The sequence below is a fragment of the Marmota marmota genome, unplaced genomic scaffold (genome assembly GCF_001458135.2).
Source record: "Marmota marmota marmota unplaced genomic scaffold, marMar, whole genome shotgun sequence".
In the NCBI taxonomy this organism is placed as follows: Eukaryota; Metazoa; Chordata; class Mammalia; order Rodentia; family Sciuridae; genus Marmota; species Marmota marmota.
In genome coordinates, this window is record NW_026000026.1 from 22,987,884 (window position 1) to 23,011,198 (window position 23,315).

Below are 23,315 nucleotides of genomic sequence, written 5' to 3' on the forward strand. Positions count from 1 at the left end.
GAGGTCCAAGGGCCTCTCCATTCATATTTAAGGTGAAAGTCACCTGTTCCCAGCCAACCCTGCAAAAGACAGCATTCCTATGATGTCTCCCAGATCCTTAGCATTATGATGAAGAAAAGAAAACATCAGACACTTCTTGGGCAGGAAAAGGGAAGAAATCTGAGCCCAGAGAGGGTACAGCAGTGCCAGACTCACCTGGATATCTGGGCATGGCCTCTTAACTGGGGGAGACTGGCTGGGGGAGTCACCCGTGCCCAGCTCTGCCCGCCCTAGGTGCTTGACCACAATGCAGCATCTCACTGGGAAACCCCTAGAGGAAAGAAAAGCCTGAAGTGGTAGCCCAACTGGCTTAAAAGAGAAGTTGACAAGACTTCCCCATGTCCATTTAGGGTAGAGGGGGCCAGGAAAGCTGGCACTGGGGAAAGGCTCAATCAATCCAGGGCAGTAGCCAGTAGGTCAGCACACTTACTTTTCCCGACACTTTTCCAGGGACTCGTCGGCCAGCTCCTTCAGGTTCACAAGCTTTTCCCCCCTGTAGAAGGCATCTTTGGAGAGCAACAAACATTCCAGGCCTTAGTAGGCACTATACTCCCCAGTGGGCACAATGTACTTAGGGCCTTTCCTGAGTGGGCCTCTTGACTCGCTCTTCCAGCTGATTTGGGCTGACAGAAGGTCAGCTGAGGTGAGGACAGGAGAGGAAAGGCAGGCAGTGCCCACCTTCCATTCTGAGCAGCTCCGAACCAACAAGCTTATTAAAGACCAAGACTCTAGTGTGGGGGGTTCTGGAGAAGGAGTGAGAAAATTAGTCACCTGTAGTGATGAGAAGGCTGCAACTGGAATCCAGGATCCGTTCACTTAGAGACTCTGCAGAGAAGCCTGCAAACTAGGGAAGGAAAGAAAAACTGAGGGAGAGAGGGAGGTCCCAGAGATTGAGTGAACAAGGAAAGAAGTTGCTCATGAAACACTTAGGATCTCTAAGCCAGGGTCCTGAATAACTGAGTTGGACCTATGACACAAACACTCTAAGCTCCTTAGTTTGTTATTTACAATCTTCTGTTATCCAGGCCCAACCTACTTCTTCAGAGCCCTGTCCCCCTCTATAACCCCTTTTCACCAGCCCAAACTCCTACCACAATGGAGTGCAAAGCTCCCAGGCGGGCACATGCCAGCATGGCCACCACGAGCTCCAAGATCATGGGCATGTAGATGGCCACTCGGTCACCCTTCTGAATGCCTGCAGGTAAAAAACACAGAATATGGACCATGGACCCTTCCTGATGCTACTTGCTCCTTCCCATCCAGCTGTGCCCCTCCCCACCCCAGCTGACTTTTCAGCTCCTCTAATACCAGAGTCTTTCCATTCTTTGTCTTCTCCCACAAATTCTCAGATATCCCAAGGTCAGGCCTTTCGGTCCCTTTCCCACACCCCCACACTCACCCTGTTTACGGAGAACATTGCTGAACTGACACACTTGGACCAGAAGTTCACGGTATGTGATCTGGGTGGTTTCCCCTGGCTCATTGCCCTCCCTGAGGTACACCAGAAAGAATAAGTGATTAGGGGTACAACTTCATCCTCAAACAAGAGACAGGAACAGTCATAAAATCTATCTAGCAATAGCAAGACCTGGGACTATCCTGTGGGAATAAGCCATCTGCCATCACATCTGAGCTGACTGGACAGATATTCTGGCTTTTAAAAATACTTTGTTTTGTGTGCGTATGTCATTGAAAAGTACACATCTATCTCTGGATCTCATTTTTTATGTTTATAAAAATGGGGTGATGGTCACTTCTCTTGCATTCTTGGAATATGTTAAGAAGAAATAATATCACACATGTGTATTTTCCTAATGAGGCTCAAGGCTGCATTGGTATTATTCAAAATATGGTCTCCAGATCACTTGCAGCCCTGTTACCTGAGGAATTTGTTAAAACTAGATTCCTAGGCCCAAACTCAAACCTACTGAATCAAAACCACAGAGTCCAAAAATGTGCTTCTTTGTTACAAGCTGGTACAAAGAATCCGTGGGTAATTCTAATGTCCATAAAGTTTGGAAATCATAACCGTTGGGCTGGGGATATTACTCGGTGGTAGAATGATTGCCTAGCATGCATGAGGCCCTGGGTTCAAACACTGCAAAACACACAAACAACACAAATAAAGCAAAAAGTTTTCCCTCAGTATTTGTTCCAATTTGATTATTTATTTATTTGTTTGTTTATTTATTTATTTATTTTTGGCGTTGGGAATTGAACCCAAGGGTGCTTAACCACTGAGCCACATCCACAACCCTTTATATTTTTTATTTTGAGACAGGTATCACTAAGTTGCTTAGAGCCTGGCTAAATTGCTGAGATTGGCCTTGAATTTGCAATCCTCCTGTCTCAGCCTCCTGAGCCACTGGAATGACAAGCATGCACCATCAAGTCCAGTAATTTGATGATTTTTAATATAAATAATACATACAAGTGGAACTGCATAAAAAAATACATAAGGATAAATGTCCCTCCCATCTCTATCTCCCAATCACCTTGCCTACCGGCAACCACTGCTACTAATATTTTGTGTGTCTTTTCAAAGACAATCAATTTGCAGTTAGGGCCACACCTAGTAGGATATAGGGCCTAGGGTAACTCAAGTATTATGGAGTGACTATAATAATTACTTTGGAAGAAGTCACATTGTTAGCATCTTTCATAAGATCCTTGGAATAGCACAAAATTGGGCTGGGGTTGTAGGTCAGTGGTAGAGTTCTTGTCTTGCATGCGTGAGGCCCAGGGTTTGATCCCCAGCACCACATAAAAATAAACAAATAAAAATTAAAATTAAAAAAAAGGAATAGTGCAAAATTCAAAAACTGAATTTTATTGTTGCGGTGGTGGTGCTAGGAATGGAACCCAAGGCCTCATGTGTGACAGGCAAGCACTCTACCACTAAGCCACATTCCCAGCACTAAAAATTGAATATTAAAAAAATTGATTTTTAAAAGGTATAAGCACCTCACAGTCTCTAACTAAGTACAGGAAAACAGTGGTAGTAGGAAGAGCTGCTTTATTCAAGAGAGAAGCCTATTATACAAGCATGTATTTATATATCTATGTTTATATATACTCATTTTTATACACAAATGATAGCATACAATGCACACTATTCTGTCTTGTTTTTAAAACTCAGTATCATATATATCAATAAACTACACAAAACTTAACTGTACACTTAGTCATTTTGCTTTTAAAATTTTAATAATGTATATTGGTATCATTCTCTATCAAGACTAAAGGAACTATTTCATTCTCTTTGTCAATTGTACATACAATAATTTATTTAACAATAAAGGCTTCAATGAATATCTTCATATATAAATTACCTACAACTATATCTATAGGATGAATTACTAAAAGTGGAATTGTTGGGCATTTTAAATATTGATAAATTTAGGAGACAAGCACATTCAGTAGGAGGGCCAAAGAATGCTTCTCCCTGGGGAGGTGATATTTTGGCTAAGACCTGAATAATAAGAAGTAGGTTGAGCCTAACTATTATGTATAACTATAAATCGAAGGAGGAGGAGGAAGGGGGGGAGGAGGAGGGGAGGAGGAAGAAGGGAGGAGGGAGAGGAGGAGGAGGAGGAGGAGGAGGGAGGAGGAGGAGGAGGAGGAGGAGATAGCCATATTATAATTCTTTTTTCTTAAGAATTTTTTTTCCCAATACCTTTTTTCTATTGATTTATTTTTATATGGTGCTGAGGATCAAACTCAGGGCCTCACATATGCTAGGCAAGCGCTCTACCACAGCCCCAGCCCACCATATTAATTCTTGAGAAGTGTATTCCAAGCAGAGAGAGAGCATCAAATGGAAAGGCACTAAGACCTATTCAAAGACCAATAGGAAGTCAGTATGGCTGGAGTACAATGAACAAGAGGTTGGGTAAGAATGAGTGCTAGGGCTGGGGTTGTGGCTCAGTGATAGAGCGCTTGCCTAGCATGTGTGAGGCACTGGGTTCGATTCTCAGCACCACATATAAATAAATAAAGGACCATCAACAACTAATGAAATATTTATAAAAAAAGAATTCATATTTTTTAAAAAAGAATGAGAGCTAGACAACAGCCAAATCATGCAGGACCTTGTAGGCAATAGTAAGAAGTTTGAATTTTATTCTACATGGTTTCTTTCTGGTTTCCCTTATACACAAAGCTCAATCCCACTTCCATACTTTTGATCAAGTCATTGCCTCAATTAAGAATGTTCCTTGTCCTCCTTCACAGCACCATGTAGCTCTCCCTCAGCACTACAGGCCTTTGCATCCCCTCTCCTTCTACCCAGAATTCTTATGAAGGAGGAAACTGAAACCTAGAGAGACATAGTAAATGGCCAAGGTCACATAATAATAAGTGGAAGAGCCAAGAATAGATTCTCAGGTCTTCTGATTTCATATCAGGACTCTCTTCCTCATAGTGTGAAGGACAGGGACTGGCAGGGAAGCCAAATCCTTTCTTACTGACAGAGGTTACACAGAATATTATCAGCCTCTTTCCAGCTTCTAGCTTGATGAGTCAGTTACTATCCTCTCCTTGGCTTTAACCCTCCTGGGGCTAAGAGAAGCCAAGCACAGAGAGCTTACTAAAGTGAGAAGGAACAAGGAGAGAGGGAGCTGGCAAATGGCCCTGAATGCCAGAGGCAGGAAAGCATTTCCTTGATTGGCCCACTTACCAATGTTATAGGAACGTTAGAACATCTCCAGTTACAGTTGAATGCTGACATATATATATCCTTGTGCATATGTCCCCATGTGTATACCTATACCACCTCACCCATGTGTACTTACTAACAAAAAAACACATATACTGATACATAAACATTCTAGGCACAAAAGCAGTCTATCTGTACACATGGGCACAAATAAACATAAGTATATATATTCAGAACTCAAACATGGGCCATCTGCAAGCACCACATTTACATACCCACTATTTTTTCATGAAACTTTACATTATTTAAAATTATCTCATTTATTTTATTTGTATATTATCCATGTCTTTCACTGGAGCTTATGTCCTTCATAAGCTCCATGATAGCAGAGACCTTATCTGGCTTATTCACTGCTACCTCCTAGCCACTGGAATACAGCCTGGTAACAGAAGGTAAACAAGAATATATAAGCACAACTTTACAAGTACAGCTTACTTGAAATCACTTCTAGTCATGCATGTGTGCGTACACACACATAGTGTATGTGTCTCTCCCTGGCCATGGACTCAAGTTCCACATTATTGATCTAGGCACCTTACTCATTCCAGTGTCTTCTTTCTCTGACATATACACCAGGCTGGGGCCTCTGGCTGGTTGGAAGAAAGGAGGGGACAAAGTGCTAGCATACCACAAGATCCTAAGCCCTCTAGGAAGTCAGAGCTCTTTACAGAGCATCCACTTTTATCTCCTAACTCTGAGAGTCAAGGAGATTATGAGTTTTTCCTGGGGTCACTGGGTAGGTTGTAAAAGAGCAGGGATAAGGACTTAAAAGTCCAAGCCTCTTTCCTTCACATTGTGAGTTACATGCTCAAAAATTAACAGGGTCCAGGCAGGTATTGTAAATGAGGAAAGTAGATCACATGAAAGAAAATCTTTGATAAAGACAAAATATTATTCCCTTTCCTCTTTTCTTACTTTCTTTCTTTTTTCTTTTCTTTTTTAATTCCCCAGCCCCACTCCTTTAGTCCTCTTAACTTTTCTTTAAGAAAACAACAGGGCTGGGGTTGTAGCTCACCGGTAGAGTGCTGGCCAAGCATGTGTGAGGCCCTGGGTTCGATCCTCAGCACCACATAAAAATAAATAAATAAAGATATTGAGTCCAACTACAACTAAATATATATATATATATATAAATAAAATAAAACAGCAATAACTGCAGTAGAGGGCTCACCCACCGTCCAGTAGGCCCTGGGTTCATAACCCAGCCCCTCAAGGGCAGGGCAGGGCAAAATGGCAAAGTATACTTTACTAGCCGGATATGGTTGTGCACCCTGAAGTCATAGCTACTTAGGAGGCTGAGGCAGGAGGATTGTAAGTTTGAAGCCATCCCAGGCAACTTAGGGAAATCCTGTCTTAAAATAAGAAATAAAAAGTGCTAGAGTTTAGCTCAGTGGTAGTGCACTTGCTAGCATGTACAAGGCCCTGGTTTCCAACCCCAGTACTAGAAAAAGAGAGAAAGAGAACACAGCAATATATGTACGATAACAGTTAGCCTTAGTTTGTGGGGAAACATTAGCAAGGGGCAGCAACTAGAAAATTGGAGAATGCATGCTCTAGCAAAAAAGAAGGCGTTGGGCTGGGGTTGTAGCTCAATGGTAAACCACTTGCCTACCACATATGGGGTGCTGAGTCTGATCCTCAGCACCACATAAAAAATAAATTAAAAAGTATTTCATCCATCTACAACTAAGAAAGAAAGAAAGACGCATCTAGTACCTGATTTTGTCCACTGGCTCAATTGCCAATTTTTTCAAAATTTCAAGACATTCCTAATATCTATTTTTGTTAAAACTTCTGAATTTTTAAGTGTTGACAACAAAATTTTAAAACTTTTAAATGCTGTAGCACAAACAAAACTATTAATGAATGCCTAATGGACTACTGATTGGGAACCTTTGCTATAAACCAGATCACTTACCCTTTATCTAGAGGCCACAGGGTTAATGGGACAACCCAAGGTTCACAATCACTAGGTCCTTCTCATGTCCTTCCTCCAAGGAATCTTCTCCAGGGAGCTCTTTCTAACTACCTCATCCTCATATTCTCCGAATTTACTTTAATATATTATTGATTCAAAATATATTTAGAAGTAGACAACTTCTTTTCACATTTATTTCTACTGTCCCAGTCCAATATCACCATTAGTTGTCAGATTGTATCATTACTCCACTCAAAATGCTCAGACTGCTTTCCATTTAATTTTAAGTAAAAGTCAAAGTCCTTATAACAGCTCACTAGTTCCTACATGATCTAGTCCTTTTCTATTTTCATATATTATCGTTCTCTCTTCCTCTCCTCCCTCTGCTCCAGCCACATGGCCTCCCTAGTGTTTGGTAAAAATACCACAACACACTTAACCTCAGAGGGTTTGTCCTCCACTTGGAGCATTCTTCCTCTAGAGAGCCACATAATTTATTCTCTTTGAATCATTGTTCAAATGTTGGTTTCTCAGTGAGGTCATCTTTGACTATTCCATAAAAGAGTACCTGGCCCCCTTAGCCTCAGGTAGTCCAAGTTAACATCTTCCATGAAGTCTTTCTTAGTTTTCCTTTACCCCCACCTACCTGGAAGCTGAAATTTCTCTCTTCTTCCCAAGGTCCTTTATGTCACTTTCCTTGTGATTTATTTTTTCACCTTGTATTACACCTTGGGCTCTTGGACTAGAGATCATGTCTTCTTCTCTGTCTCCTCCAAGCACAACTAGCACAATAGATACTCAAGGGTCATGGTCAAATCATTGAAAGACAGATAATTGATTAGTGACAAGAAATATTGATATTCCCCTCTTTATATGAGAAAGATAGTCATTGAACTGAAGATTCTAATTCCCTACAACTACAAGCAAGGCACAAAATGGGAGTAAAGAGCTAAGAGAAAATAGGTGGGAGGGTTGGTAGAGAGCAGTTGTCTAGCATGCATGAGGCCCTAGGTTCAATTCCCAGGAAAAAGAAAAGAAAAAAATAAAGATAGAGGGGAAAACTGAGTTCTCCATAGATAGATTGGAGGGGAGAGTCTACTGGAAAGTTAGGTCTTCCAGAGCAAGTCAAACCTGCTATGGGAGGAAGTCAAACCTGCTATGGGAGGAGCAACCAACTGAGATTTCAAGGAAAAGAAAAGATATTGTGTGGGAAGCCATACTCGCAAGTGATTTAAGTTACCTCCCTGGCTGGGTGAGAGGCGCTTAGACAACTGTGTCAGAGCCTTCCCCACCCTGTCCCAGGTGCGAGGGCTTGTCCGTGTGGAGTTGTGCCTGGCCACTGATCCGAAGACCAGTCACTGACCCTGACCTTGGAATGCTGCCCCCCTCGACCTTCATTGGATGGGATTTTCTCTTGAATTTTTTGTTCCCCAATAAAAGCTCACTCCCTGGCATGCTCTTCTTCTTTTGCTAGCCTCTTGTGTAAACCTCGCCACTGCATTAGGTGGCTGGAGGTGGGAGCTAGGAGAAGCCATCTCCAAAGCTGGGCATTAAAGGTAACGAGAGTATATCTCTTTAATTTTAAAACTCACTAGTTAATTTCTATGCTTCGAACCTCTTTTATGAAGCTCGAGTGCTGGTTGCGTGGCAGAATATTGAGGGGTATGAGAACAAGTCTTAAATTTCTGTTATCTCTATTGATTCCATACTAGTTCAAGTTGCCTTAATCTGTTGCCACAATGGCCCCCTAACTGGTCTCTCACTTCACTCTTTCTCCCTTCCAATCCATACATCATTTGGAATGATCTATTAAAAATTGAAATCATACCACATCATCTCCTACCTAAAACCCTTTAATGGCTTCCTTTGCATAAAGAAGGAAATCCAAGCTTCTAAACCCTGTATCCTCTCCAGATTCATCTTGTGCCATTCTCTCATTCTGCTTACTGACTCCAAACACACTAATCTTCAGAAAGACAGAACATTCCATGTTTTTTTTTTTTTTAACTATCTTTTCCCAACTTTTTGAATGGCTTTTATGTTTCAGGTCTCAGCTTAAATGTCACCTTCCTAGTGAGGCTTCCTCTGATCACCTTTAATTAATATCAGCCCTTCCTGTTATTCTTCCTTACAACATTCCCTTCATTTTCTTCGTGGCAGTTTTCTTAAGGATGCTTCTTTTATTCTTCCCCACCTCTTCTAATGGCCTGTCTCCCCTACTAGATAAAAGGTAGCTTCTGAAGTTAGAGACCAGGTTGGTTTTGTTCACTGCTGAATTCCTAATGCCTTGACAAAACCTTGTATATAATACATATTCAATAATATTTCTGGATGAATGAATGAATCTGAAGGATTGTTATAACAAAAAAAAAATGGAACAGCTAGGTCAGTGGGAGAGCTCATTTCTGTCAGAGTTGTCCAAAGGTAGAAGATCCTTTAGGAACTTCCTAACTCTAAAGATATCATGAACAATTTTGAATTTGCAGGAATACAAAAGAGCACATTCTGCCATGTGGAACAAGCAAATCCAGCGTTTCTCAAAGTATGGTCAGATAGTGTTAATAATGCAGATTCCAAGGTCCCACCTCATACAGCTTCAGGATAGACAGATGTACAATTTGAGTTAGGGAAACAAATACTTCTAATAGATGATTCTCCAGGGAGGGGGACATGGAATTTTCATCTTACAAGCTTTCCATATAATTTGTGTTCACTGAAGACTAAGATGATCTGTAAGGCCCTTCCAACTTTAAGATTCTTTGATTTTTATAAAATGAAGAAATAATATGAAAGAGTTCTATGATCCATAAAGTACTGCACAAATATGAGGCATTCTGAGGTAAATATGCCCTCAAGTTATTTTCCCTTTCACCAAGGGAGCAAGAAGTGGAAGCAATGTAACTTGACAAATTAGCAGTCTAATGTTCCCTCTGGGTATTTTTGCCCTAGCTGAAGTGAGGAAAGAGAAAGGCAGAAAGAGGAAGTAGAAGGAGGTACACCCCAAAACTCATCACAAATCACTCAGAATGCCAAAGGCAAATGAAGCTTTTGAGATCTACCAGTTTTATTTACAGATGGCACAGAAATGGGAAGTGATGACTTCAAGGTTACTTAGCACTTTACTATCAACATTATTCTAAAGTAGTGCTGTTCAATAAGTAGTAGTCACTAACCACCTAAAGTTATTGAACACTTGAAACGTGGATGAAGAACTGAATTTTTTTCAATAAAGTTATTTAGTTTCAATAAGCTTAAATTTCAATAATCACATGTAGCTAGTGGTTACCATACTGGATAGTGTGGCTTTATAACAAAATGACTCTAGTTCAGGACATTGTTTTCCTAAATGACATGGTCTTCAAAAGAGAGATGTTGTTCTCAAAACAAAAAAACAAAAAAGTATAAGGAAGAAAATCAAAATCAGAGTGTGGTTGAAGACTACTAAGGATGACTTTTAGTGTAGTTATCAGAAATCTATCATTCTCTTTGGTTTCTCTCTCACTCTGTTCTTTTTTTTTTTTAAACTCCATAGATTTCTATATTCAAGTGATAGCTAGTTTGCAGACACTAATGCAGCCTCATCCAGCTCCTGATTTAAAAACTGGAATCAACTATCATCCTTTCACTTGAACCTGGAAGTACTTCCCATTAACTATAAAACTAACAAAACTAGAGTAAAATGTCTCAATAAAGGAGAAACACCTGCCTAAACATAGTTTACCTTTTGTTCCTCCCTGATTCAGAAAGCCAGGTCTGTACCAACTGAATGTTGAGGGAAATACAAATAAAAACTACAATGATATCCCAATTCACACCCACTAGGATAACCATAATAAAACAGACAGGTAATAACATGTTGGCAAGCATGTGGGGAAATTGGAAGCCTCATATATTGCTGGTGGGAATATAAAATGATTCAGTCACTTTGGAAAAGAGACTGGCAATTCCTCAGAAGGATAAGTACAGAGTTACCATATGACCCAGCAATTACACTCCTAAATATATACCCAAGAGAATTGAAAGCGCATATATATATATATATATATATATATATATATATTTGTATACAAATACCCATAGTAACATTATTCATGATGTCAAAAAGTAAAAACATCCAGCTACTCAGGAAGTTGAAGTGGGAGAATTGCAAGTTCAAGGCCAGCCCAGGCAACTCAGAAAGACCCTGTCTCTCAGTGGTAGAGTACTCACCTAGCTTGTGTGAGGCGCTGGTTTCGATCTTCAGCACCACATAAAAATAAATAGATAAAATAAAGGTATTGTGTCCAACTACAACTAATATATATATATATATATATTTTTGATCTACCAGTTTTATTTACAAATGGCACAGAAATGGGAAGTGATGACTTCAAGATTACTTAGCATGTTAAAATATACATATATATATACATATATATTTTAGTTGTAGTTGGAAATATATATATATATATATATATATATATATATATGCATAGGGCCAGGCGCATGGCACATGCCTATAATCCCAGCGGCTTGGGAGGCTGAATCTAGAATTCAAAGCCATCCTCAGCAAAAGCGAGGCAATTAGCAACTCAGTGAGACCCTGCCTCTAAATAAAATACAAAATAGGGCTGGGGATGTGGCTCAGTGATTGAGTGTCCCTGAGTTCAGTCTCTAGTACCAAAAAAAAAAAAAAAATTTAAAAAGGGATGGGGAGGTAAGTCAGTGGTAAAGTGCTTGCTTAGCGTGCATGGGGCTCTGGGTTCAATCCCCAGTAAAACACACAAACACATACATACACACACACATACACACATGCCTATCAATTGAGGAATGTATAAATAAAAATATGATATATCCATACAAAGGAACATTATTCATTCATAAAAAGGATGAAATATTGATACATGCATGCTACAACATGGATAAACACTGAAAACATGCGCCAGGCATGTTGGATCACAAGTTTGAGACCAGTCTCGGCATCTCAGTGAGGCCCTAAACAACTTAATGAGACCATTTCTTAAAAAAAAAAAAAAAGGCTGGGGATGTGGCTCAGTGATTAACTACCCTTGGATTCAATCCCCAGTAACAACAAAAAATTCTGCTAAGTGAAGAGCCAGACACTAAAGGCTACATATTGTATGATTCCATTCATATGATATGTCCAAAATAGTCAAGAGTCAGAGAGTCAGAAAATAGATTTGTGGATGTCAAGAACTGGAGTGGGGAAAGTTGGAAGGAAATGAGGAGTGACTTTTATTGAGAAAGGAATTTCTTTTAGGGCAATGAAATGTTCTAAAATTGATTATGATAATGGCTATATACCTCTGTGAATATCATTGAAATATTCATTTTTAAAAAGTTTTTAGTTGTAGATGAATACAATTCTTTTATTTTATTTATTTATTTGTATATGGTGCTGGGGATTGAACCCTGTGCCTCACTACCTCACTGTGCCTCACTGCTGCTGAGCTGCAACCCCAGCCCTGAAATATACATTTTAAATCATTTGTACATTTTAAATGGGTGAATTGTTTGATATAAATTACACCTCAATAAAAAAACTCACTGTGACTTTGATTAGAATTACAATAAACATATAGATTAATTTGGAAAAAATATAGACGTCTTTACAAGTATTCCTTTCCAGAAATATTATAACCATTATTTCATCAGAAAAATTTAGCGTTATCCATTCATTCATTCCTTCTTGGCTTGTTGGCACTTTTTTAGTAGTATTACAGTCATGTAGACATCTGTTTCCTTCTCAGTGCCTACCACCAAGTTTATACATGATGGGCATTTTATACATAATTGTGAAATGATTGGATAAAATAATGAATGAACAAATGAACAAACTTATGACTGTTTTTGTAACCAGCAGGACCCAGGCTGATCTGAGAAAAGAAATATGGGAGGAAGGAGGAGATAAGAGAAGATATAGACAAAGAAGATAGACACTGGACAGGCATGGGAAATGGTAGACACAGAGAAGAAAAGAATGTGGAACTTTTGGAATGGACTAGAGAAGAGTTTCTTGAACCCCTGAAGTGGGCTCAGTCCGGACTCCATTGCCATGAGACTAGAAGAAGGTCCTGGAGCTGAGGTTCAAAGTACAGTACTCTTGCTCTGTTATCTGTGCTATTATTATACACTGTCCTCCGGCCAGCTATTTTCAGGCCTTAATCCAGAGACCTTGTGTCTGTTCCCCTTGGAAGGTAGCTTTGGTGCCAGTTGGACTCTGTACCTCTTCTCTGTTGAGAAGACAGAACATGAGCCAGTACAGAAGATAACCCTTTTCTCCATCTACTTACAGGAAGGAAATCATACACAATTTTTCCTACCATTCTGTGCTGGCCTTACCCATAACAAGTGAATGAGGGCAGCTTTCAAATCCTTTATTGTCACAGCATTTGGAATGCTGCCTAAAAGAGAATTGTAACTGAGGGCTAGGGGTAGAGTGAGTGCTTGCCTAGCATGCATGAAATCCTGGGTTCAATCCCTAAGGGTGGTAGGGGAGAGACAGAGACAGAGAGAGAAAGCCTAGACTATAAAAGAAAATGGGAAGAATAGCCAAGGGTACCATCTTACATGTACATCAGATCCCTCAAGTGAAATAGATACATGCAAAAATACTCATTACAGTGGTTTGTTATCTAGTAAGCAGCATTGTTTAAATTGTTAGTCTTCAATCTAGTGTACTCTATTTCTGTGGATACCTAAACAGAAAAGTTTTCAGAGATTAAATATATCTAGATCCTCAAATTTCATGTGTAATATTTCCTAACACTGATCTGTTAGGAAATCTGGAGTTGGTTCCCCTTGCCTGCTCTCTCCTTCACAGTTTTCCTTCTCCCATGTTAATATGAATGTCATATTCTCTCTTTTATCCCAAACTTTATTATGGGGAGGAATCAAGCTCAAACCCTCACATACGCTAAAACATGCAGTCCATCACTAACCTACATCCCCAGCTCCTAAATAATTATTTTTTGATGGTACCCCACTCTGACATCAGAATTGTCTGAGGGGATTGTGAAAATACAAATCAGGTATGGGAATGTAGCTCAGTGGTAGAGTAATTGCTAGCAAGTGCAAGGTCCTGAGTTCAATCCCCAATATCACCCCCCGGCCCCGCAAAAAATGTCAGAGGTTTTATCTTCAGGAGATTCTGATTCATTAGGTTGGGGTGGGGTCATAGATTTATAATAAGGTCCTCAGGCACTTATTTATACATGCTAAAATTTGGGAAGTCCTGGCTCTGAATATGGAGTCACTAGATTTATTGTTTACTCCTTATTCAGTGTAAGAACTGCAAAAAAATGAGCCTGTTTCTTTCTTGATAAAATATAAAATGAGAGAAGAGAAATAGAAGGAGGTGAAGGTTAATGTTAGACTGGATAATCTGTAACAGGTCTCAAATTATGGTTCCATCTCTCCCTTCCAGCAGCAGAGAATGGGCCTTCAAAATCAGTTTCAAAGAAAAGAGGTAGACAGAGAGAGGAAGAGATGGAACTTGTAGAATAGAATTAGGAGTCATGTCAAGAAGTGTTTTTTGAGTCCCTATGGTAGGCTTATTCCTGGACTCTGTGCCATGGGAGAAAATGAAAGAAGCCCTTGGAGCTGGGATTCAGGTTATGGCACTCATATGGAAACCCAATACTTTTATGGGAAAGAGGGGAAAAAAAAGAACAAACTTAGCTAAGGTAGAGGCCAAAGAAAATTAATGAAACACATCATGCCTGCCTCACATGGTTATATAAATCAATATAAATTCAGCTAATTCTTCAAATTAATATAATATAAAACTGCTTTAAAATGCATTGCCTCACCTGATCCTCACAACTGCCTTAGTAGTGAGTACAGCACATATTATTAACCCAATTTTAAAGATACAAGAAATCTAGAAAAGACTTGCCAACACCACAAAGAGGGCTAAAGGCAAATCTGTGACAAGGTTCAAGGTTTCCGACTTTCAGACTAGTGTATGTTCCACTGCACCAATGTGAAGTGCACCCAAATGAACTTGGAGAAGTCTGTCTCCTAAAAATCTCCAGGAGCACTGTCATAAGCTGAGGAGGAAACTCCCAGCCACTTTGAACTTTAGACTGGGGCAAGACCACATTTACCATGATCTCTTTAACCTCCTGACAACTTCCTGAAAGATCCCAAATTCAGGAAGCTCTCATGTTTTTGAACCTTCATAGTTCTTGACTTGTCAAGTGTCATAGAAGCATTTATATACCCATTTGCTCCCAGAGATGTGTCTCCTACCTCCCCATCCTCTCCATTGAAATAAGAAAAAGGACATTGTTCCCAATATTTCCTAAATAAAATTGCAGCTCACAGGCAAATATTTTGCCCCCATGAGATTGTGAGATCCATGAGGTAGATTTCCCCTGTTTATTGCTATATCCTAAGCACTTATTATATTTCCTGACATATATCTATAAAAATAAAATTAGATTTCTGTCAGTATGTTTCACATCATGCGAAAATAACCGAATAGGTTTTCACCAATCTGGTTGTCAAATTTAAGATTCTCTAACAATATTTGTAGTAGTTTGGGGAATATTTCAAAAGGTACAGTCATCTGAAAAAGCAGCTGATACTAAAGTTCAATAAGAGGCCTGTGTGACTGCTTATTTGGATAGATTTCCATGTATTAAAATACCATGGCCACCCTAGTCACTGGGTCGTTGTTGCCCTGGACTCAACAACCTCCCTTTTGAGCTCTCTCCCCAACCCCCAACCCCACCACCTGCCTTCTACCCAGCTGTCTTCTGCAGGCTGTTTCCACTGAGGAAAAGGAATCATATTGTATGTCTGCAATCTAGGAACTCCACTCTTTCGACCCCCTTGCTGATGCAAGTAAGGGTGCCAGCTTCCTGCTGGCACTAAGGATTATATCCACGTAAGAATTCAACAGAGAGGAAAGGAAAAAAAAAAGAATTCAACAGAGAAATGGCAGGAAGATCACTTCTACTGTCCAAGGGATTGCTGATGATTAAGATGAAAAGTAACTAGTGAAGGCATTTAAGAAGAAATTGCCCTCCAATTGTACTATAATTGAGCATCCATAAAATGAAAAAAAAAAAAAATACAGCTACAGGGTGACCAGCACAGGACATAAGTCAGTTCCTGGTAGAGACTGGATTGGGTAAGGATAATCAACTGAAGGTTCATGGGTTTTAAGTGCTTGTGGCTTACTGAAGCTTAAGTGAGGGTTTCCTTGCAATGAATAGAATTTCCCTTCGGTCCCCTGTCACAAGTTTAAAAACCTCATAGTTTGTATAATTATTTAACTTGGACCACTATAACTTCTTCATACAATGCACAGAATGAAAAGAGCCTATATATTGGGGGCGGGAGCAAAAAACAAACTTCTAGTTAAAAATCATACTCAGAAATGCAGATGTTACCAGGCACAGTGGTGTATGCCTATAATCCCAGTGACTCAGGAGGCTGAGGCAGGAGGATTGCAAGTTGGGAGGCCAGCCTCAACAACTTAGTGAGTTCCCAAGCAACTTAGTGAGACCCTGTCTCAAAATAAAATATAAAAATAAGAGCTGAGGATGTGGCTCAGTGCTAAAGCACCTCTGGGTTCAATCCCAGACCTAAATAAACAAATAAGAAAATAAAAAGAAATGCAGGTGTTGGTATACCAGAAATATTTCCTGCATAAACAAGTCTATGCACTATGTTCCAGGGTAAATAGCTTCAGGGTCTTATGTATTTTCTTTAAATAAAATAATGATTCTTCCTGTTGATAAAACTTTAAGTAGACCAAACCTTAGATGAGGGCTATTCTCAAAGCTTCCATCCCAAAAAAGAGATAACAGGTAATGTCTAAGGTTCTCCTAGGCCTGAAGTTCTGGATATTCCTTGTCCCATCTCTGCTTCAAAATTACAAGCTCCCTGATGCCTAGTGCATGGAGTTCAAACTGCTCCTATGTGTTTTTTGGCTCAGCCCTATATCCTGGGTCCCTGTAGGGTCTGGCACTACCTTAACTGATCCATCTGAGCTATAATGTTCTTCTAGGCTGCCTTTAGTGTTAGCTGAAGCTCCTGCAGTCCCTGGGCAAGAATGCTATAATGATAGGGAAATGAATGGTCAGAGGAAAAACTCTGGATTAGAAGTCAGGAACACTGAATTTTAGACCAAACTTCTATAGATTACTTCAATTCATTTGCCTAACTGTAAATGAGGGAAATGTTTTGTTAAATGTGCTTTCTAAATCTAGATTTTATTGTTCATTCTGAGGGCAAGAAAGAGGGTTGGAAAGTGAGAACTGGAAAAAACTCACAAAAAAGGAGATATTTCACATGGTTCTGAAAGAATAAGCAGGACTAAGACTGGCCCAGGTAAGGAAAGCCCTTATTTTTATTTAGGAAGAGAGAACAGTCTTAGATTTTAGGTGAAGAAGCTGAGAAGTATGACCAATCTAAAAGCCAAAGTTAATTCTAAATAATGTTTTCACCTGGGGCTGTGGGGGTGGCTCAGTGGTATAGCGTCTGCCTAGCATGTGCGAGGCACTGGGTTGGATTTTCAGCACCACATATAAATAAATAAAATAAAGGTCCATTCATATCTAAAATAATAATAATAATAATAATATTGTTTTCATCTATCAGCGATACTTTTTCATAATGCTAAATTTATTGAATATAAAGTACTATATGTTGTGATGTTATGCTCTATTCTAATGCAGTTAAAATCTTTATTTTTATTATTTATTTTTTTATTTATTTAGGTTTTTTTACAAAATCTTTATTTTTAATTGAGCAGTGTGGTGTCATAGTTGATATTTGCAGGGGCAAAATGTCTTTACTTTTATTTGGGTACTTGCTGAAGTGTTAATGAAATTTTTAAAAAAATATATCAACCACTATTTAAATAAAATAGCAACCAATTCTGTTTAGGCTACATTTTGTTGGCTATAAGACTAAAAAGATAGAATATCAAGATAATAAAAGTCAAGTAAAGGGCTGGGGTTGTGGCTCAGCAGTAGAGCGCTTGCCTAGCCCATACAAGGCCCTGGGTTCAATCCTCAGCATTGTATAAAAATAAATAAATAAAATAAAGATATTGTGTCCAACTACAACTAAAAAATAAATATTAAAAAAATGTCAAGTAAAGACTAAAGGACTATTCTAGATTAAAGGAGACTAAAAAGAGAAATAACAACTATATACTACATGCAATTCTTTGGAAGGATCCTTTTACTTTAAAGGACATTGGGACAACTTGGAAAAACTGTAACAGAGTCTGAGGATTATATGACAGTGATATATGAACACTGATTTCCTTATTTTGATACTTTTATTATAGTTATATGGGAGAAAGTCCTATATACATGCTAAAGGATCTATATCACATCTTCCCTCCAATGGATCAGGCAAGTTATTTGTGTTGTATTTGCAACATTTCTATAAATTTGAGAATTTTATAATTCTCATTGTAGTACGTATTTTGAGTGTTTATTCATCTTCCATCTCAGTTAATCCTGTGGTAATCTTTGGAGATTTGAAGAACAAGATTTGTTACCCAATTTTAAAGATCAAAAATGTGAGGCTCCTAGGGATGTCATAACTTGCAGAAGATCACAGAGCAACTAGGGCCCCTGCCTAGAGATCCTCAGGATAGGTTTTTTTTTTTTTTTTTTTGGTACCAGGGATTGAACCCAAGAGTACTTAACCACGGAGCCACATCCCAGGCTTTTTATTTTTTTTTTATTTTGAGACCAGGTCCAACTAAGTTGCTTAAGGCCTTGCTAAATTGCTGAGACTGCCTCAGGCTCCCAACCCACTGGGATTACAAGTATATTCCAGGCCCAGCTGGATAGTATTCTTTTTTGTGGGGAGGGGGTATCGTGGATTGAACTCAGGGACACTCAACAACTGAGCCACATCCCCAGTCCTATTTTGTATTTTATTTAGTTAGAGACAGTGTCTCACTGAGTTGCTTAGCGCCTCACTTTGGCTGAGGCTGGCTTTGAACTTGTGTCCTCCTTCCTTAGCCTCCCAAGCCGCTGGGATTACAGGCATGTGCCAGCTGAGGATTATGTTTTCAAATTGAAAATCTGGTAGGTCATACCCCTACTTGAAACTCTTCAATGATTTCTCAGCTTTTGTAATATTGCATTTATACAATCTGTGTATGAAACATAAATTCTAAGACTTTCCCCAAAGCTTTTCCTCTTAATATCTTCTCCATCTCAACTAATGAAAATTCCATTTTTCTAGTTGCAAGCACATGTGAGCAAGCACACACACACACACACACACACACATACCTTGGAGATATTTCTGATTCCATTCTTTTATACTGTTTATCAAGTTCATCAATAAATCCTATTGACTCTTCCTTCAAAATATCCAAATGTGACCACTTTTCATGACCTCTATCATTATCAAATCTTGCCTGAACTACTGTAAGTGCCTCGTTATTGGACCCCTTGCTATTATCCCACATCCCCAAAAACCTGTTCTCAAGATAGTGTGCAGATTATATGCTATAGATGCTCAGTTTAAAAAACTGTTTAATGAATGGATGAATAAGCATATCTCAGTTAAGGAAAGGATATCTTTGAGGTTTTCTCTTTAACGTCTTTTGTCTTATAAACTGTAGTCAACATTCCCCAAACCAACTCCAACCCTCCTAAGTAAACTTCTGGCTAGACAGATAACAAACTGTCAAAGAAGCTAAAGCTGTGTAAGTAGAAGCACAGTGTCTAGAACAAGGAATATAAGTGTCCTCCTGTCCAGAACAAGTTATAACTGCTATGAGACCCTGGTCAAATCTCTTTTACTCTCAGATCCTCAAGTTCCTCATCTGTCAAGTGTTGTGAACCATACCCTCCACTTAAAAAAGCAGGGGACAGGGAACAAATATATAAGTATAGTACAGGGGAGACACAGTTTGCTATTAAAATACATAGAAACATCTTAGGTATTATGAGATATTATACACTAAGTGGTAGTATGTGGCTTCCAATGAGGCTAATGTAATCTTAGATATGTAAAGTCAAAGCAGGTAATAGTATGTGTGTAAGGCAGAGCATAACTGGAATACTTAATGAGATATTTGCCAACTAAACTATGGCTAAGAGACCTCCATGAATAATGAAAGAGTTTAGGAAACCATATCATATGAGGAACATAGGAATGTGGTCTCAGAACTACCTCATTCATAAAACAAGAATATTGGACTAGGTTCAGGGGGTTTCAGACTGAGCTTTGCAAGTTCCTAGAGTTTCTATACACATACCTCACAGAGTCCACAGTGATAAAGTGGAGAAGCAAATAGGCTTCCCATCTGTGCCTCTACAAAGATTACTCCAATTATGCCTCTAAAAATCTATGTCATGGGAGCTTATTATTCTCATTTTACAAATGGGAAAAAACAGTGCTTACAAGGGAGGTAATTTCCCACAAAGTGAATGTTAGAGTAAGGGTCAAATTGGAATGATCAAGAATCAGAATTAAACTTTTGGGGATTGTTTGGGTAGGGATATTGATATATAATTCCTGCTTTCCGTGGGAAGTCCAAAAGACCTCTCAGAACTGGAACTGAGAGTCTTAAATTCTTAGAAAAAAGTTTAAGGTGTCAGACACTGATGATCATTACCAGTACCTAATCTGTCCCCAACCAAATCCAGGAAAAGAAGCAAGGCCCATCCTCGGCTCCAAGCCTTCCGTAACATTTTTTAAATGTTACTCTGCCCTCAATCAAGAACCCTGATCCCACTGACTACCTACTAATACAGGTTCCCCCACCTCACCCATCCCAGCTGCCTTACTATGTCTAGGAGACCTCCATGAATAATGAAGGAGCAGTTCCCTACATTTGTGTAATTCTGAAGGTCAGTGCTAGAAGTTATGTAAATAAGTCTCCTCCCTACCCCTGACAGTTGTGACACGTGGGAAAAACAGGCTCAAAAAGGGGCATTACCTAAAGCCAATCTCCTCATTAAATGTTTACTGAACACGTGAGTATAAACTCAAGTAGCTGACATGGAGCTCAGAACACTGAAACAGTTCTCAAGACAGTTTTCAGAACAATCCATTTATTATTCATCTGCTACCTACTTCCAAAAAAAGTGAAAAAGTATAGCCTACTTGTCTCATTTTCACCACATTAGGGAAGGGTTCTTTAGACTATCAAGGGTCATGAAACTCAGGGAGAAGTGAGAGAAGCAGATTAAAAATCTATGTTAATGGGCTGGGGTTGTAGCTCAGGGATAGAGTGCTTGCCTAGCACGTGTGAGCACGTGTGAGGCCCTGGGTTCAATCCTCAGCATCACATTAAAAAAAATAAATAAAAAATAAAAGTATCGTGTACAACTAAAAAATTAATATATTTTTTTTAAATCTATGTTAAACATAAAATCCTCCAGCACTCCTTCACAATCTGCCTACCTCATTTAAGTAGAGGAAGACTTTTCCAGCAACAAGTTATTTCCCACCAATCTCCCATTAGTTTTGAGTGTTTATACTTCTAGCTACAACTTACCCCCAAGTAAGAAAAGCAGATTCCTCCTCCAGCCCCTACACCCCAAATTTTCTAAAATTCTCCCTTTTTCTTACCATCTCAACAGAAACCCAATCTGTCTATTGAATCACCAGAGAGTCACTATAGGTTGCAGCAGAACCTCTAAAAATCACTTCCTCTTCAGAAACAGTCATAGAATTCTGAAAGATCAGAGCCAGAAGGAATCTTACAGATTATCCGTAATTCATCTCCCATCATTCTCACAAAAGGAAGGCTCAGAGAGGGGGAAGAGAATGATCTGAAGCTATCTTATGCCTCAAATGAGTGTTTTTCTTTACCAAGTATATTTTGATTAGAAGATATACTGTTGTGAAATCAGTAAAGATATAGATTGAGGTAAAAAGTCCCTTCCTACTCACTGAAGTAAACTCCAGGCTGGACCTAGATAATTAATCGAGCCACTGAATGATAGGCTCTGGTATTCCATGTCCTCCTAACAAATATCCCTGTCAGAATATGGGTTTGTCAACCAGGCGCAGTGGCCCACACCTATTATCCCAGTGGCTCAGGAGGATCTCAAGTTCAAAGCCAGCCTCAGCAACTTTGGCCCTGAGCAACTTAGCAAGATCCTGTCTTTAAATAAGATATAAAAAGGGACTACCTCATTTCCTTCAAATCTCTGCCCAAGCCAGGTGTTGCACATGCCTGTAATCTCAGTGACAAGGGGAGCCTAAGGCAGGAAGATTGAAAGCTTGAGGCCAGCCTCAGAAATTTAGCAAGACCCTATCTCAAAAAAAAAAAAGAACTGGGGAGGTAATTCAATGGTAGAGCACCACTGGATTTAATCCCCAGTACCCAAACCCAAACCACAACACCTTATAAGAGTGTCCTTCCCTTATTAATCCCAACTCTGCATTGTCATTCTCCTAGCCTTTACTCTGCTCTATATTTTCTATAACACTTGTCACTACTTGTGCTTGTTTACCATTTGTCTTTCATACTGTATTGTACCCTACATGAGGGCAGGAACTTTGGTTGAGAATAGTGCCTGGCACATACTTACTATGTATTCAGTAAGTATTTACTGAATGAACAAATTGTTCCCTGAATAAAGCTTTTACTCCAAACAGATTTAGTCTTTTCACTAATCAATAATAATAATACTGGTGACTAATATCTAATAGTGCTTTCAGTATGCCAGGAATTGGCCACTTGGGTTTGTAATCTTTCCAATCTTTCTTAGTGACAACTTCATGAGATAAAAACTATTTTTAATCCATATTTTACAATTGAGAAAACTGAGGTTCAAGAGGTTAATTTCTCCAAGACAAGATAGCTGGTTAGTGTCAGTTAGATCTCAAACTATGCTAGTTGACTCCAAAACCTTGTTCTCTCTTAAGCATTTTTTTTTTTTTTTCCTGAGGGGGAGGCGGGTAACCAGGGATTGAACTCAGGGACACTGAGCCACTGAGCCACACCCCCAGTCCTATTTTGCATTTTATTTAGAGACGGGGGTCTCAATGAGTTACTTAGTGCCTCACTTTTGCAAAGGCTGGCTTTGAATTTCTCAGCCTCCAGAGCCACTGGGATTAAAGGCGTGTGAAACCATATCTGGCTGTTCTCTTAATCTTTACATCATATTTCCTCCCTAAAATGCTTTCTCCCTTGTGAAAAAAAATTGTGTAGTGACTCTTTTCAGTTTGTTTTTTAATTGCTTTCAGGCTATTTTATAGAGGCCTATTTAGTCTTTCCAAATAGGATGTAAACTCCACAAGACCATGAGTTAGGACATTTAAACCTGATAACAAACTTTATCTGACACTTTTAAAGCTAGTTTAAATTGGGAAGGGGTTATGGCTCAGTGGTAGAGAGCTTGCCTAGCACGTGTGAGGCACTGGGTTCAATCCTCAGCACCACATAATAAATAAATAAATAAAATAAAGATATTATGTCCATTTATATACCCTAAAAATATTTTTTTAAAAGTTAGTTTAAATTAGCTAATCTGGTTAATTTCTCTTTCCATCTGTCACAGCCAAGTGTTAGATTTCTAGAATAAGGTGTATCATATAGAAAAATAATTCACTAGAGTGAAACTGTGTGGATATCAGTAGCAGTTCTGCCTTCAAATACGTATATGACCCTTAGGTAAATCACAGCCTCTC

At 39.1% G+C, this 23,315-nt stretch overlaps 1 protein-coding gene across 3 annotated transcripts in view; it reads right to left on the minus strand.

Annotated features, from left to right (window-relative positions):
• Acss2 (acyl-CoA synthetase short chain family member 2) overlaps positions 1-23,315 on the minus strand; it is a 48,611-nt gene that overhangs the window by 13,828 nt on the left and 11,468 nt on the right. For 2 of the 3 annotated variants that reach the window (XM_048811078.1, XM_015481404.2), the window contains exons 3-7: positions 1,439-1,530; positions 1,131-1,234; positions 811-883; positions 470-545; positions 196-310 (exon numbers count right to left, since the gene is read on the minus strand). In XM_048811078.1, coding sequence (XP_048667035.1) covers positions 196-310; positions 470-545; positions 811-883; positions 1,131-1,234; positions 1,439-1,530 — 460 coding nt within the window. Of the gene's footprint in view, positions 1-195; positions 311-469; positions 546-810; positions 884-1,130; positions 1,235-1,438; positions 1,531-7,320; positions 7,457-23,315 lie in introns of all 3 variants that reach the window. The other variant, XM_048811079.1, reaches the window with a different exon arrangement.